We start from the raw sequence: 14,189 nt of genomic DNA on the forward strand, positions 1-14,189 counted from the left end.
CCACAGCTCAGGCGGCAGAGCGGGGAATCAAACCCGGTTCCTCCAGATTAGATACACCAGCTCTTAACCTCCTACGCCACTGCTGCTCCCTTTAACCTTTTCCACTGGGTTGTTTTTATAGTGTCAGTGGATTGGTTCTTATGGGGAATGATTTCAGCGGTTGTATGACTTTTATTATATGGGGACCGCCCCTGAGCCCTGCAGGGATAGGTCAGGATACAAACCCAACCAGTCAATCAATCAATAGCCACAGAGAGCCCCCCCTCACCAGCCCTTTATCTCCAGGTGAGCAGATCTCTTGGAGATCGGTGGTCAATTCGGAAGGATGGCCAGTCCTCCCCTGGAGGTTGGCAACCGAGCCTTGGGCCTCTCCCCCACGGCTACTGGGCAAAGGTTTTGTCCTCTCCCCCCCCCCCAGCCCTTTGACATTTGGAGTACAGGACTGGAGGGGGGAGTACTCACAGGTGGGTGAAGGAGACCAAGGGATTATTAAGCTGCAAATTTAGGATATTTCTTGGGGGCCCCCCCAGCTCAAGGTGCGCTGCAATTAGAAAACCACAGTATGTAGGCCTTGTGCGTTCTTCAAAGACGGCAATTGGCAGAGGGGATTTATCAGCCCCTCATGTGGTGGCGGTCACGGGCTTTTAAAATAAGGCGTGGGATCTTGAAGCGTGGCACGTGGCACCCTCCGTATTATTTATTTATTTATTTATTTATTTATTTATTAAATTTATAGGCCGCCTCATCCCCGAAGGGCTCGAGGCGGCTCACAACATGGCCGTTTCCAACAGCAATTTAATAAAGTATAAAAACTAAATCCAATTAAAACACAGCAGCAGTTAAATAACAATAAGTAAATTAAAACAAAAATTGTGTAAAACATACACATACAGGCGCCCCATCTAAAAGGCCAAGAAAAAAGAAGAAGGGGAGGAGGTAGGCAGGGCCCAGGATGGAACTAGGGCCCAATTAGACGCATGCGTCTACCTGCTAGTGCCTTCTGTGCCCTTCTAGGCCCCTTCCACACAGGCAGAATAATCCATTTTCAATCCACTTCCAACGCACTTTGCGGCTGTGCAGAACGGCAAAACCCACCTCGCGAACAAGTGTGAAAGTGGATTGAAAGTGCGTTATTCTGCCTGTGCGGAACGCTTTGCAACTTGGTGAGGTTTAACGCACAGGTCCGCTTAGATCTCAGTCGTGTACCTGGGATCATAAAATTACCCCCTTCTGTGGCAAAACTGCCTGGAACCCATCGCATCCTAAACAGATCTACCTCCTCTGATCTGGCGATCCTTAATAAATCTTTCCTCAGACCATTTTATCCAGGAATGAACTCCCCTCCCCCCCCCTCTTTTTTTTAAATAAAAGCAACTTTAGAAAGTCGCTGTTCTGGTTTTGCAAGCCATCAGTAGGTGCACAAATGAAAGCCCGTTCAGCCTCTCATGAGATTGTCCATACACCCCATGTGCGCAAAACCACTAAAGCTCGGGAAACCGTACTGCGAGATCTCCTCATTCCTATCTTGTGTAGACGAACGTGTGTGAGTGCAAGAGAGAGAGGTTACAGAGGGTGATATGATTTAAACAGGCGTGTCATCGAATCCTTCCCCGTAGCGTAAGAAATCAGACCCCGGGCTTAATTCAGCGCCGCAATTCACGTAGGCCAACCCCGGCGCAATTTATTTTCTTTGCACTGGCAGGCCCGGAGCAGAGCGCGGGGGGGGGGGGGGATTGAATGGCCGCTTTTTATAAGATGGGGATCAGCCAGGATTCTTCTCCCCCCGCTTCACCTTGTTACAGTTCTCAGAGGACCCTGGTATCTATGCCGGAGAAGAAGAAAACCGGACTCTTGCACTCCTGAGACCCCGGCACTGTACGGTTGGTGCAACTTTGCAGTTCTTAGCAAGGTGTTATTTCTGCCCCGGAAGGCGGCCCTTCATTTAAAGCAGTGGTTCTGAAATCGAGTGCCATTAATCTGCGTGAAATGCTAGGCAAGAATTGGCGCCCACCATGTTGGAAACGTTTTTAAAAGATCTGTAGGAATGAGGCCTTCTCCGGGAGTTTTTTCCGGTATTAATAGAGCTAATCAAATTCTCTATTCTGTCTTCCTTGCTGGGGAAAGCACATATCATGAGGAGCAGCATTTATTGGGGGGGGGGGGAGGAAGAGGAGCAGCAGCAGCAGCAGCAGCAGCAGCAGCAGAAGAAGAAGACGAAGACGAAGAAGACGAAGAAGACGAAGACGAAGAAGAAGAAGAAGACGAAGAAGAAGAAGAAGAAGAAGAAGAAGAAGAAGAAGAAGAAGAAGAAGAAGAAGAAGAAGAAGAAGAAGAAGAAGAGGAGGAGGAGGAGGAGGAGGAGGAGGAGGAGTTTGGATTTATATCCCCCCTTTCTCTCCTGCAGGAGACTCAAAGGGGCTTACAATCTCCTTTCCCTTCCCCCCCTCACAACAAACACCCTGTGAGGTAGGTGGGACTGAGAGCTCCGAAGAACTGGTAGTAGCCCAAGGTCTTTTTAAAATTTTATTTTATTTAGTAGCCCAAGGTCACCCAGCTGGCTTGTGTTGGAGTGCACAAGCTAATCTGGTTCACCAGATAAGCCTCCAGAGCTCAAGCGGCAGAGTGGGGAATCAAACCCGGTTCCTCCAGATTGGAGTACACCTGCTGTTAACCTCTACGCCACACTGGGCTCTCTTCATAGTCCAAGAGTGGTCCAAATACCTTCAGCTTGAAACGCTGGATAGCAGTTGCCAGCCAGAGTAGGAAATACAGCTCTTCACAGCCCGAGAGTGGCCCAAATACCTTAAGCTTAGGACTCAGAGCAGCCAGAGGGCCAAAGGGGAATCAGAGATTTGAGGAAAGTGCGTAAGCCAAGAGTCTCCGGGATCTGTGCGTTTATTGTGAAGCAATGAGAATCGGTTCCGGTTAAGACCAATCCACGGGCTTCCTTTTTCTCAGCCACAGCCTGAGCCAATGCTTCCCATTGGTGTCTAGCCTATTCTTTTTTCTTCAGCCGAAGCAGAGATTTATGCTGCGTTAACACAGTTGTTACTGGGCAGATTTTAACCGGTAGGGCTGTAAGCTGTGGTCTGTTTGCTTTGTTTTTAAAAAAAGGTTTTGATGGTAGATGAGGAACAAGGAGGTATTGAGGGGGACTCTAAACATAAGTGGATTAGGGGGGAGAGTTAAATTGACAACTATCAAGCGTTGCGTTGCTACTGAATCGGACTGTTGGGACTGTGAAGAGCTGGATTTCCTACTCTGACCCGCAGCTGCTATCCAGCGTTTCAAGCTTAAGGTATTCGGGCCACTCTTGGACAGAGAAGAGCTAGATTTCCTACTCTGACGGGCAGCTGCTATCCAGCGTTTCAAGCTTAAGGTATTCGGGCCACTCTTGGACAGTGAAGAGCTGTATTTCCTACTCTGACGGGCAGCTGCTATCCAGCGTTTCAAGCTTAAGGTATTCGGGCCACTCTTGGACAGTGAAGAGCTGGATTTCCTACTCTGACCGGCAGCTGCTATCCAGCGTTTCAAGCTTAAGGTATTCGGGCCACTCTTGGACAGTGAAGAGCTGTATTTCCTACTCTGACCGGCAGCTGCTATCCAGCGTTTCAAGCTTAAGGTATTCGGGCCACTCTTGGACAGTGAAGAGCTGTATTTCCTACTCTGACCGGCAGCTATCCAGCCGTCAAGCTTAAGGTATTCAGGCCACTCTTGGACAGTGAAGAGCTGGATTTCCTACTCTGACCGGCAGCTGCTACCCAGCGTTTCAAGCTTAAGGTATTCGGGCTACTCTTGGACAGTGAAGAGCTGGATTTCCTACTCTGACCGGCAGCCGCTATCCAGCGTTTCAAGCTTAAGGTATTCGGGCCACTCTTGGACAGTGAAGAGCTGTATTTCCTACTCTGACCGGCAGCTGCTATCCAGCGTTTCAAGCTTAAGGTATTCAGGCCACTTGACAGTGAAGATTGTATTTCCTACCTGATCGGGCAGCTGCTATCCAGCCGCTTCAAGCTTAAAATGTGGGCCACCTTGGACAGTGAAGAGCTGGATTCTACCTGACCTAGCTGCTACCCAGCCGCTTCGCTTAAGGTATTCACACTCTTGGAGTGAAGAGCTGGATTTCCCATCGACCGGCAGTCAGCTATCCAGCTGCCAAGCTTAAGGTATTCGGGCCACTCTTGGACAGTGAAGAGCTGGATTTCCTACTCTGACAGGCAGCTGCTATCCAGCGTTTCAAGCTTAAGGTATTCAGGCCACTCTTGGACAGTGAGGAGCTGTATTTCCTACTCTGACCGGCAGCTGCTATCCAGCGTTTCAAGCTTAAGGTATTCAGGCCACTCTTGGACAGTGAAGAGCTGTATTTCCTACTCTGACCGGCAGCTGCTATCCAGTGTTTCAAGCTTAAGTTACTCAGGCCAATTGTGCCTCATAACAAATTCCCTCCCCTTTATGATGCTTCTTTAATTTTCCTATGCAGCCATCCTATTTTAGAGTAGCACCCAGTGGTGGGATTCAAATAATTTAACAACTGGTTCTGGTGGTGGGATTCAGATCATTTAGCAACTTGTTATTTACAAGCACCGTTTTAACAACCGGTTCTGCCGAAGTGGTGTGAACCGGCTGAATCCCACCGCTGGTAGCACCCCCCCTACCCTATTTTACATATTTTAGAGTAGCACCCCTTCCCCCATAACACCACACAGTGTGACATACACAAGGCAGATGGCTTTCCGATCAAGTATTTGTTCTTTTATTAGTAAGGTCAAAATATCGATCCCACCGTGACCTGTTGCCGCGACAATAAATAACAATAATTTACTTTGGTCTGCGAAGGTTCTAGCCGCCTCTCCTCCATCCGTACGATAATTTAACATTGGCAAAAGGAGACGGAAACAAAAAGTTCTGCAAATAGTTTTCCAGCAATCATGCGGATCCGGGGGGGGGGGGGAGAAAGAGTTCTGCTCCCCCCTCCCCCCTCTTGGGCCACTGAGCGAAATAAAATGAACTTGGAAAAAAGTTGAAGGTTTCTCCGGACATCCGGTGTCAAGTGTCAAGACGAGAAGAAGCCGCGTGGTGATTGGTCAGGAAAACGTCGACTTGGTTCTGATTGGCAGAGTCGGTTCATCGAGGCGTCCTCTTCCGAAAGGAAAGGGGAATTTTACTCTACCGTTTATAGGATATAGGGCTAATTTTAGTAAAAACCCAGAGGGGGAGGGGATTGCGTTGACTCTTTTGAGAGGCCTCGCCCTGTTCTTTTTTCGCTTCTGGGTCGGCTCAGACAGTGGAACCCAGAGAGGTGACCGCCCGAACTGCATGAGGGAAGAACCACGTGTTTTTTTAAATAAAGGTAAATAATTTAAAGAGTCGAGTTCTGCTCAGAGGTCAGGAACTCATGCAGGGGGGCAGGAGCATGCGCAAGTCCGTGGGAGGAACAGGTGGCTTCACGTCTCCACCGGGCTGGGGACCATGCTGTTGGGGGTATCGGGGAGCTGGGAAGACAAAGAAGTCACATCGCTGCCGGAGGAGTTCCCCAAGGAGCCGGATTCCGAAAAGGAGACCTGAAGGGAAGGAAAGGAAAAGGTAGGTCATCTAATATTGTTGGGAATGGCTCCTTTTTGGAGGATTTCCCAGCTGTTTCAGAGTATGGGGTAAGACCATAAGAGCTGGACTGGATCAGACCAGTGGTCCATCTACTCCAGCAACCTTTCTCACACAGATGCCAACCAGTTCCTCTGGAGGTCCAACAACAGGGCATAGAGTCCAAGGCCTTCACAAGGACTTCAGAAGAGCCCTGCTGGATCAGACCAGTGGTCCATCTAGTCCAGCATTCCTGTCTCACACAGAGGCCAAACAGTTCCTCTGAAGGGCCAACCACAGAGCACAGAGGCCAAGACCTTCATGAGAACATCAGAACCCTGCTGGATCAGACTACCAAGGGACCATGTAGTCCACCATCCTATCTCACACAGTGGTCAACCTGTTCTGGAGGGTCAAACAACAAGGCATAGCGGCTGAGGCCTTCACAAGGACATCAGAAGAGCCCTGCTGAATCAGACCAGTGGTCCATCTAGTCCAGCATTCCAGTCTCACACAGAGGCCCACCAGTTCTTCTGGAGGGCCAACCACAGAGCATAGAGGCCAAGACCTTCATGAGAACATCAGAACCCTGCTGGATCAGACTAGCAAGGGACCATCTAGTCCACCATCCTATCTCACTCAGTGGTCAACCAGTTCTGGAGGGTCAAGCAATAAGGCATCGAGGCTGAGGCCTTCATAAGGACATCTGAAGAGCCCTGCTGGATCAGACCAGTGGTCCATCTAGTTCAGCATCCTGTCTCACACAGAGGCCAACCAGTTCCTCTGGAGGCCCAACAACAGGGCATAGAGGCCAAGGCCTTCACAAGGATTTCAGAAGAGCCCTGCTGGATCAGACCAGTCGTCCATCTAGTCCAGCATCCTATCTCACGCAGTGGCCAACCAGTTCTTCTGGAGGGCCAACCACAGAGCACAGAGGCCAAGACCTTCATGAGAACATCAGAACCCTTCTGGATCAGACCAGCAAGGGACCATGTAGTCCACCATCCTATCTCACACAGTGGTCAACCAGTTCTGGAGGGTCAAACAACAAGGCATAGAGGCCGAGGCCTTCACAAGGACATCAGAAGAGCCTTGTTGGATCAGACCAGTGGTCGATCTAGGCCAGCATCCTATCTCACACAGTGGTCAAACAGTTCCTCTGGCGGGCCAACCACAGAGCATAGAGGCCAAGTCTTCATAAGGACATCAGAGGGGACCTGCTGGATCAGACTAGTGGTCCATCTAGTCCAGCATCCTTTCTCACACAATGGCCAACCAGTTCCTCTGGAAGTCTGACAACAGGGCAGAGAGGCCAAGACCTTCATGAGAACATCAGAAGAGCCCTGCTGGATCAGACCATTTTATGACCCCATTTTGTGGACCCCATCTTCCTCTAATTGTGCCAGTGGGGGATCAGGAGAAGCCTCACAAGTGGAATAGCCTAGGGCCTTTCTTCCTCTAAATCTGGCACTGGCTGCAAGTCATCATGGCTAGTAGCTGTTGATGGACGTCTCCACAAATCTGTCTGCCCTCCCCACTTTTAAAACCATTTGTGTTCATAGCCATCCCTACATCTTTTGGAATAAATGGCAGTGTTTAATTGCTTGTGGGATAAAGAAGAAGAGAAGGAGAGTTGGATATCTATCTCCCCTTTCTCTCCTGTAAGGAGACTCAAAGGGGCTTACAATCTCCTTTCACTTTCCCCACACAACAAATACCCTGTGAGGTGAGTGGGGCTGAGAGAGCTCCAAAGACTAGCCCGAGGTCACCCAGCTGGCGTGTGTCGGAGTGCACAAGCTAATCTGGTTCACCAGATAAGCCTCCACAGCTCAAGTGGCAGAGTGGGGAATCAAACCCGGTTCTCCAGGTTAGAGTGCGCCTGCTCTTAACCACCATACCATGCTGGCTCTCAAATAAATGTTTTCATTTTCTGCTAAATTGTGCCCATGATTTCTAGACCTATGGAGCAGGAAGGGGGGAGGGGGATGCCACTATCTTGACCACCCAGACAGACAAATGAGGGGCAGGTTGCAATGGTAGATTCTCCCACAGCCAGCGGTGGGATTCAGCCGTTCGCACCACTTCGGCGGAACCGGTTGTTAAAATGGTGCTTGTAAACAACCAGTTGTTAGTTGCGTTAGGAGTTTTTCACAAGCAGTGTGGACATGGTCTGGTGGATTTTGTTTGAGGAACAAAACCCACCAGACCACGGCCACACAGCCCGGAAAACCCTCCAGAACCAGTTGAATCCGGCCGTGAACGCCTTTGACAAAAAAAACCAGTTAGTTGTTAAATTCATATTTTGAATCCCACCAATCGCAACTGGTTGTCTCAATCCAATCCAAAACTCCTTTATTAGGCATAAACCAGGGAAGTACCTATACTAATTCCAAATACAAAAATATTGTGGGATAATTGTTATATATCAAGTGTATTGAACATGGATTAAAATGTGTAGCAACTGGCTTCCAGAAATTTCTTTGCATTAGGGCTGTTCAATAGCTTTAGACATTTTTGTTTGCTTGAGTAGGAAACATAAATTCCCTAGAGGTAGTGGTAAGCTCCTGGGATCGGTTCTAATATCATTATACCTCGAACAGTAAAGCAGGATATGAGGGATTGAGTCCATAGCGTTGGGACAGTACCGACAGCAACGCTCACTTTGTGGGATGTTAAGGAAACGACCTTGAAGATAGACAGAGGGGAATGAGTTGCACCTTGCTCTGGTCATGACCCATCTGCACTTATAATTAACAAGCTGTTCTAAGTATACAGCAGGGCTAGATTTCACGGGGTGGTGGTGGTGGTGGTTGTTAAATTATATGAATCCCACCACTGCCCACAGCCTATGATTGTTTGTATCCATCTGGGATCAGGGCTATCCTGACCAACTGATGCATGAAATACCACTGCAAACCCATAACGCTGCCCATTTTTTCCACTTCCAGCCTCTCAATCCATCCCCGCAAGATTCAGGGACACAGTGAAATTTCTCCGACCCTCCTTCCCAGACTACGCACGGGCCCAGAGACAGCCACAGTCTCCATATTTCACAGTTTGATATACGGGACACATATTTCCTCCCGTGTCGCCGAGTCGCATTTGCAAATGATCGTTTAATTATGCGGCCAGCTCTCCCCGCCATGCTTTGCCATTCTATTAACTAAACACGGGCCCAGGATTCGTTTTTGATGATGCTTTCGAGGAAAGCATTCTCCATTAATTTGGAAGCGAAGGGTCAGGGGGACGCCAAAGCGCGCATCGCAGATATTCCGCTGCGGTTCGTGCTGCGGCAGCAGGCAAACGCCGCCCGCAAGATGGTCGGGCCTATGCTTCCAAGCCACATTTATCGCCTCGAGTGGAACGTCGTCGTACTTCGTCTGCACATAATTTCAGCCTCGTCCACATTTCCAGATGCAAAATTGGGCACGCGATCAGCCAGCCAGCCGCCGACAAGCAAAACTGGGCAAGATGTCAAGCAGCACGCCATCAACAATTTTAGGAGTGTGAATTAGCTTGTCACTGGTTAACACTTATTTGAGTGCGCGGCCACCGCAACCCAAAGGGTCTGACAATCGTGCGCTAACTTGTGCCCTTGTGAGGCTGCAGCTAGCAGGTTTTAGGACAGAGATGTACCTTAGTTTTAAAGCCAAGGCCCATATGAAGAAGAAAAGGAGGAGTTTGGATTTATCCCCCACCTTTCTCTCCTGGAAGGAGACTCAAGGTGGCTGACAAGCTCCTTTCCCTTCCTCTCCCCACAACAGACACCTTGTGAGGCAGGTGGGGCTGAGAGAGTTCCAAAGAACTGTGACTAGCCCAAGGTCACCCAGCAGGAATGTAGGAGTGCAGATACACATCTGGTTCACCAGATAAGCCTCTGCCACTCAGGCGGAGGAGTGGGGAATCAAACCCGGTTCTCCAGATTAGAATCCACCTGCTATTAACCAATACACCACGCTGGCTCTCTACGGTATATCAGCTAGATTTGCGTTCAGCATACTCCAGAGGCCCAACACGATTTTCAGTCTATGAGGTTGGTTTGCTCGCTCGCTTGATTTTTACCCCACCACAGTGGGCCCAGAGGGGCTTCCAGCATGCCACAAAATTTAAAACAGATGCAATAAAACCCATCCAAGATATACAATAAAGCATAGAAATCCCATGACACCTAACCAACCAAGGTTGGAGCCATTTCAACAGTACCCCAGACCTGTCACTCAGCACGCAACTCCAAGCGTCCTTCACCCTTCATAACAGTCCATACCCCAACAACGTTGTTTATAAGGTGCATCTGGACTCAAATGTCGCTATTCTACTGCAGACCGACATGAAATTATCTCTGGAATTATCGCACATTGGAAACGTGCATCCCTCCCCAAAAAATTCACACTGTTGTGCAAATGATTAAGAGGACGGGATTTGATAAGCCACAAGTATTGCGTGAACCACTTGTCTCTTCCTAGGCCCGTGGTGGCGAACCTTTGGCACTCCAGATGTTATGGACTACAATTCCCATCAGCCCCTGCCAGCATGGCCAATTGTAGGGGCTGATGGGAATTGTAGTCCATAACATCTGGAGTGCCAAAGGTTCGCCACCACTGTCCTAGGCTCTGTTCCACTTAAAGATGATTGATTGTATATTCCTCTGACACAGAACAAACATACCGGGCCTTCTTGGTTGTTCAACGCTCCGCCTAAGTCCAAGTGCCTGCCTAGCCATGCCCCACCCACCCCCAATCCATTTGAAAGAAAAAATACATTTTGACCTAAATGCTCTTGTATCAAAGTACCATGTTCAAGAATGCACAAAATATTGGCGACGTCAAAGGCAGTGTGTAAAAATGAATGATAATTCTCATACTCATTCGGGACTATATTCCAATGAGGAAGAATACATTCTCGACCGCTGCACCTCAACCCCGAACTGTCATCTTCATGTGGAACGGAATACAGGGCGCACCATCACCTGGTCCCATAACACACCCAAGACCGATCTGTATTCTGATTCCAGACGGCCCTTTGACCTTTCCAATTCCATCCAAAGTCAAAAAGTACCGGGCCTAAACTAGTACTGCACTGTCGAGAGAAATATGCTGTTTTCCTTACAGTACTTCAGATTTGATTCAGTGGTTCCCAAGGTTGCTGCTTGTCTTTCAAAAACATCAGACGCCTTAGCTCAGTGGTGGCAAACCTATGGCACGCGTGCCAGAAGTGGCGCTCAGAGCCCTCTCTGTGGGCACGTGCGCACAGAGTTCATCATGTAGGGGGAGCAGAAAATCACCCTCCACACATACACACACATCTAGGCTGGTCTTACTTCTGAGTAAACCCTCCTAGGGTCGTGATTCACCCCTTCAAAGCATTGCACGGTTGCTTCACCAAGCTTACTCCCGAGTAAAGCGCGCCTTGGAGCCAACTGTTTTTTCTAAACTAAAACCTCAGTATCCAGGTTAAATTACCGTGTTGGCACTTTACGATAAATCAGTGGGTTTTGGGTTGCAATTTGGGCACTCGGTCTTGAAAAGGTTCGCCATCACTGACTTAGCATTTCTGAAATATTGCGAACAAAGGACATCTTGCCCATGAGGTGATGGGTGACTTTGGTATAGAAGAAGAAGAAGAAGAAGAAGAAGAAGAAGAAGAAGAAGAAGAAGAAGAAGAAGAAGAAGAAGAAGAAGAAGAAGAAGAAGAAGAAGAAGAAGAAGAAGAAGAAGAATTTGAATTGAAATCCCCCCTTTCTCTCCTGCAGGAGACTCTGGGGCTTACAACCTCCTTTGCCCTTCCCTCCTGACAAACAAACACCCTGTGAGGTAGGTGGGGCTGAGAGAGCTCTCGAGAAGCTGTGACTAGCCCAAGGTCACCCAGTTGGCGTGCGTGGGAGTGGACAGGCTAATCTGAATTCCCCAGATAAGCCTCCACAGCTCAGGCGGCAGAGCTGGGAATCAAACCCGGTTCCTCCAGATTAGATACACGAGCTCTTAACCTCCTACGCCACTGCTGCTCCTAGAGCTCCCAGACCGGCCTCCTCTCTGGCCCCTTCCGCACCTGCAGAATAATCCACTTTCAATGCCCTTTGCAGCTGGATTTTACGGTGCGGAAGAGCAAAACCCACTTGCAAAGAATTGCGAACGCGGATTGAAAGTGGATTATTCGGCATGTGCGGAAGGGGCCTCTGTTTTTAAGATGGGGACAGATGTGAAAGCTCCGTTTCAGTGTCAGAGGCTGCTATATAGCTGCAAGCAAATTATTTTGTGATTTTTTTCCCCATAGGCAGACTTTTCCTATATTTGTTTAACATTTGGTCTAGGTTTGAGTGTGCAAACAAAACATTTGCTCCTGGGTGGGGATTTTGTAATGCGGAACTGACATATTTCCTGATGGATAGGTTTTATACCAGAACTGCATTAGGATTATTTTTATTCTGCTTTTCCTCCAACAAGCTCAGCACAGTGGGGGGGACATATGCCCCCCCTTGGCCCCTTCCGCACGTACAGAATAATGCACTTTCGATCCACTTGCTCAATTGTTTGCAAGTGGGTTTTGCTCTTCTGCACGGTAAAATCCAGCGGCAAAGTGCATTGAAAGCGGATTGAAAGTGTAATATTTTGCGTGTGCAGAAGGGGCCTTTATCTTTACTTTAGTCCTATGATGCAGGATCGGCTGACAGACAGTGACCTGCCAGGTCAGAGCAGAGAAGGGATTTCAATCTGAACGTTCCTGACTGTAGTCTGACACTCTGACCATTATACCGCAGTGCCTATTTTGCGGTTGCTGTGAAAGCCAAATAGACATACACAATTCTGCATATAAGCAACATACAGGTCGGTGGTTTTATTCTGGGTTCGCCGAAGCAGCTCAGTTTGAATTTGCCTCTGTTTTCCATTTTACGCCCCTAAAGGGAGAATGGCAAACAAGTACACATTGCCGATTTGCACTGCCGTCGCAACGAGAGAGCCCAAAGCAAATAACTTGGGGATCACGGCTTACGTGCCAGTTAAACCTCCTTTGAATCTGCGGCAATATTAAGCAAAACACTACGTGAAGGCTCAGTTTCTAGATAGTGTATGGGTTAATACCAAAAGCCAGGAGTTTCACTATGGCCCCTTCCACACATGCAGAATAATACACTTTCAATCCACTTTCACAACAGTTTGCAAGTGGATTTGGCTATTCCGCACTGCAGCAAAGTGCATTATTCTGCATGTGCGAATGGGGCCAAAGACACTCTTAAGCCCTATTGGCCTATAAGCAGAGGTGGGATCCAGCAGGTTCCCACAGGTTCCCGAGAGTAGGTTACTAATTATTTGTGTGTGCCGAGAGGGGATTACTAATTGGTGATTTTGCCATCATGGTTTTGGCCTTAGTTACTCCCCTCCTCTCAGCAGTAGCACATAGAACCTGAAGCAGTCTAGCAGGAGGTGCACCAAGGCAAGCGTACAGCCTCCGCCTGCATGCACTGGCTTCCTCGCCCAAGGGACTGGCACAGTGGCTGTGTCCTACACAGTTCACTCAGGAATGCCCCTCACTGGAATACCCTCGTCCCACCAGTCAAGGCCAGTTGTGCCTCGCCTAGCCCCATTGGCACTATCGCCATTGCTCTTGAATCCCACCACCATGGGAACCCATTACTAAATTTTTTGGGTCCCCCCACCTGCCTATAAGGTGTCCTCTCTTCAGGGTGGCCCCATAAACCAGTTATACAAAAGTGCCTTCAAAATTGTAGAAGAAGAAGAAGAAGAAGAAGAAGTAAAAGAAGAAGAAGAAGAAGAAGAAGAAGAAGAAGAAGAAGAAGAAGAGGAGGAGGAGGAGGAGGAGGAGGAGGAGGAGGAGTTTGGATTTGGGGGGGGGGGTGGGGGGGGGGGGGGGTGGGGGGGGGGGGGGGTGGGGGGGGGGGGGGGTGGGGGGGGGGGGGGGTGGGGGGGGGGGGGGGTGGGGGGGGGGGGGGGTGGGGGGGGGGGGGGGTGGGGGGGGGGGGGGGTGGGGGGGGGGGGGGGTGGGGGGGGGGGGGGGTGGGGGGGGGGGGGGGTGGGGGGGGGGGGGGGTGGGGGGGGGGGGGGGTGGGGGGGGGGGGGGGTGGGGGGGGGGGGGGGTGGGGGGGGGGGGGGGTGGGGGGGGGGGGGGGTGGGGGGGGGGGGGGGTGGGGGGGGGGGGGGGTGGGGGGGGGGGGGGGTGGGGGGGGGGGGGGGTGGGGGGGGGGGGGGGTGGGGGGGGGGGGGGGTGGGGGGGGGGGGGGGTGGGGGGGGGGGGGGGTGGGGGGGGGGGGGGGTGGGGGGGGGGGGGGGTGGGGGGGGGGGGGGGTGGGGGGGGGGGGGGGTGGGGGGGGGGGGGGGTGGGGGGGGGGGGGGGTGGGGGGGGGGGGGGGTGGGGGGGGGGGGGGGTGGGGGGGGGGGGGGGTGGGGGGGGGGGGGGGTGGGGGGGGGGGGGGGTGGGGGGGGGGGGGGGTGGGGGGGGGGGGGGGTGGGGGGGGGGGGGGGTGGGGGGGGGGGGGGGTGGGGGGGGGGGGGGGTGGGGGGGGGGGGGGGTGGGGGGGGGGGGGGGTGGGGGGGGGGGGGGGTGGGGGGGGGGGGGGGTGGGGGGGGGGGGGGGTGGGGGGGGGGGGGGGTGGGGGG

General features: G+C 51.2%; 1 protein-coding gene across 1 annotated transcript in view; it reads right to left on the reverse strand.

Annotated features, from left to right (window-relative positions):
- Positions 1–5,385: 5,385 nt before the first annotated feature.
- The window catches only part of LOC125446178 (basic proline-rich protein-like), a gene marked incomplete at its 5' end in the record, with an annotated part of 33,017 nt that continues 24,213 nt past the window's right edge, over positions 5,386–14,189 (reverse strand). Inside the window, 2 exons of the mRNA XM_048519732.1 lie at positions 5,386–5,561; positions 8,756–8,960. Of these exons, the coding sequence (XP_048375689.1) occupies positions 5,386–5,561; positions 8,756–8,960 (381 nt within the window). The remainder of the gene's footprint in view (positions 5,562–8,755; positions 8,961–14,189) is intronic.

This window comes from Sphaerodactylus townsendi, linkage group LG17 (genome assembly GCF_021028975.2).
Source record: "Sphaerodactylus townsendi isolate TG3544 linkage group LG17, MPM_Stown_v2.3, whole genome shotgun sequence".
In the NCBI taxonomy this organism is placed as follows: domain Eukaryota; kingdom Metazoa; phylum Chordata; class Lepidosauria; order Squamata; family Sphaerodactylidae; genus Sphaerodactylus; species Sphaerodactylus townsendi.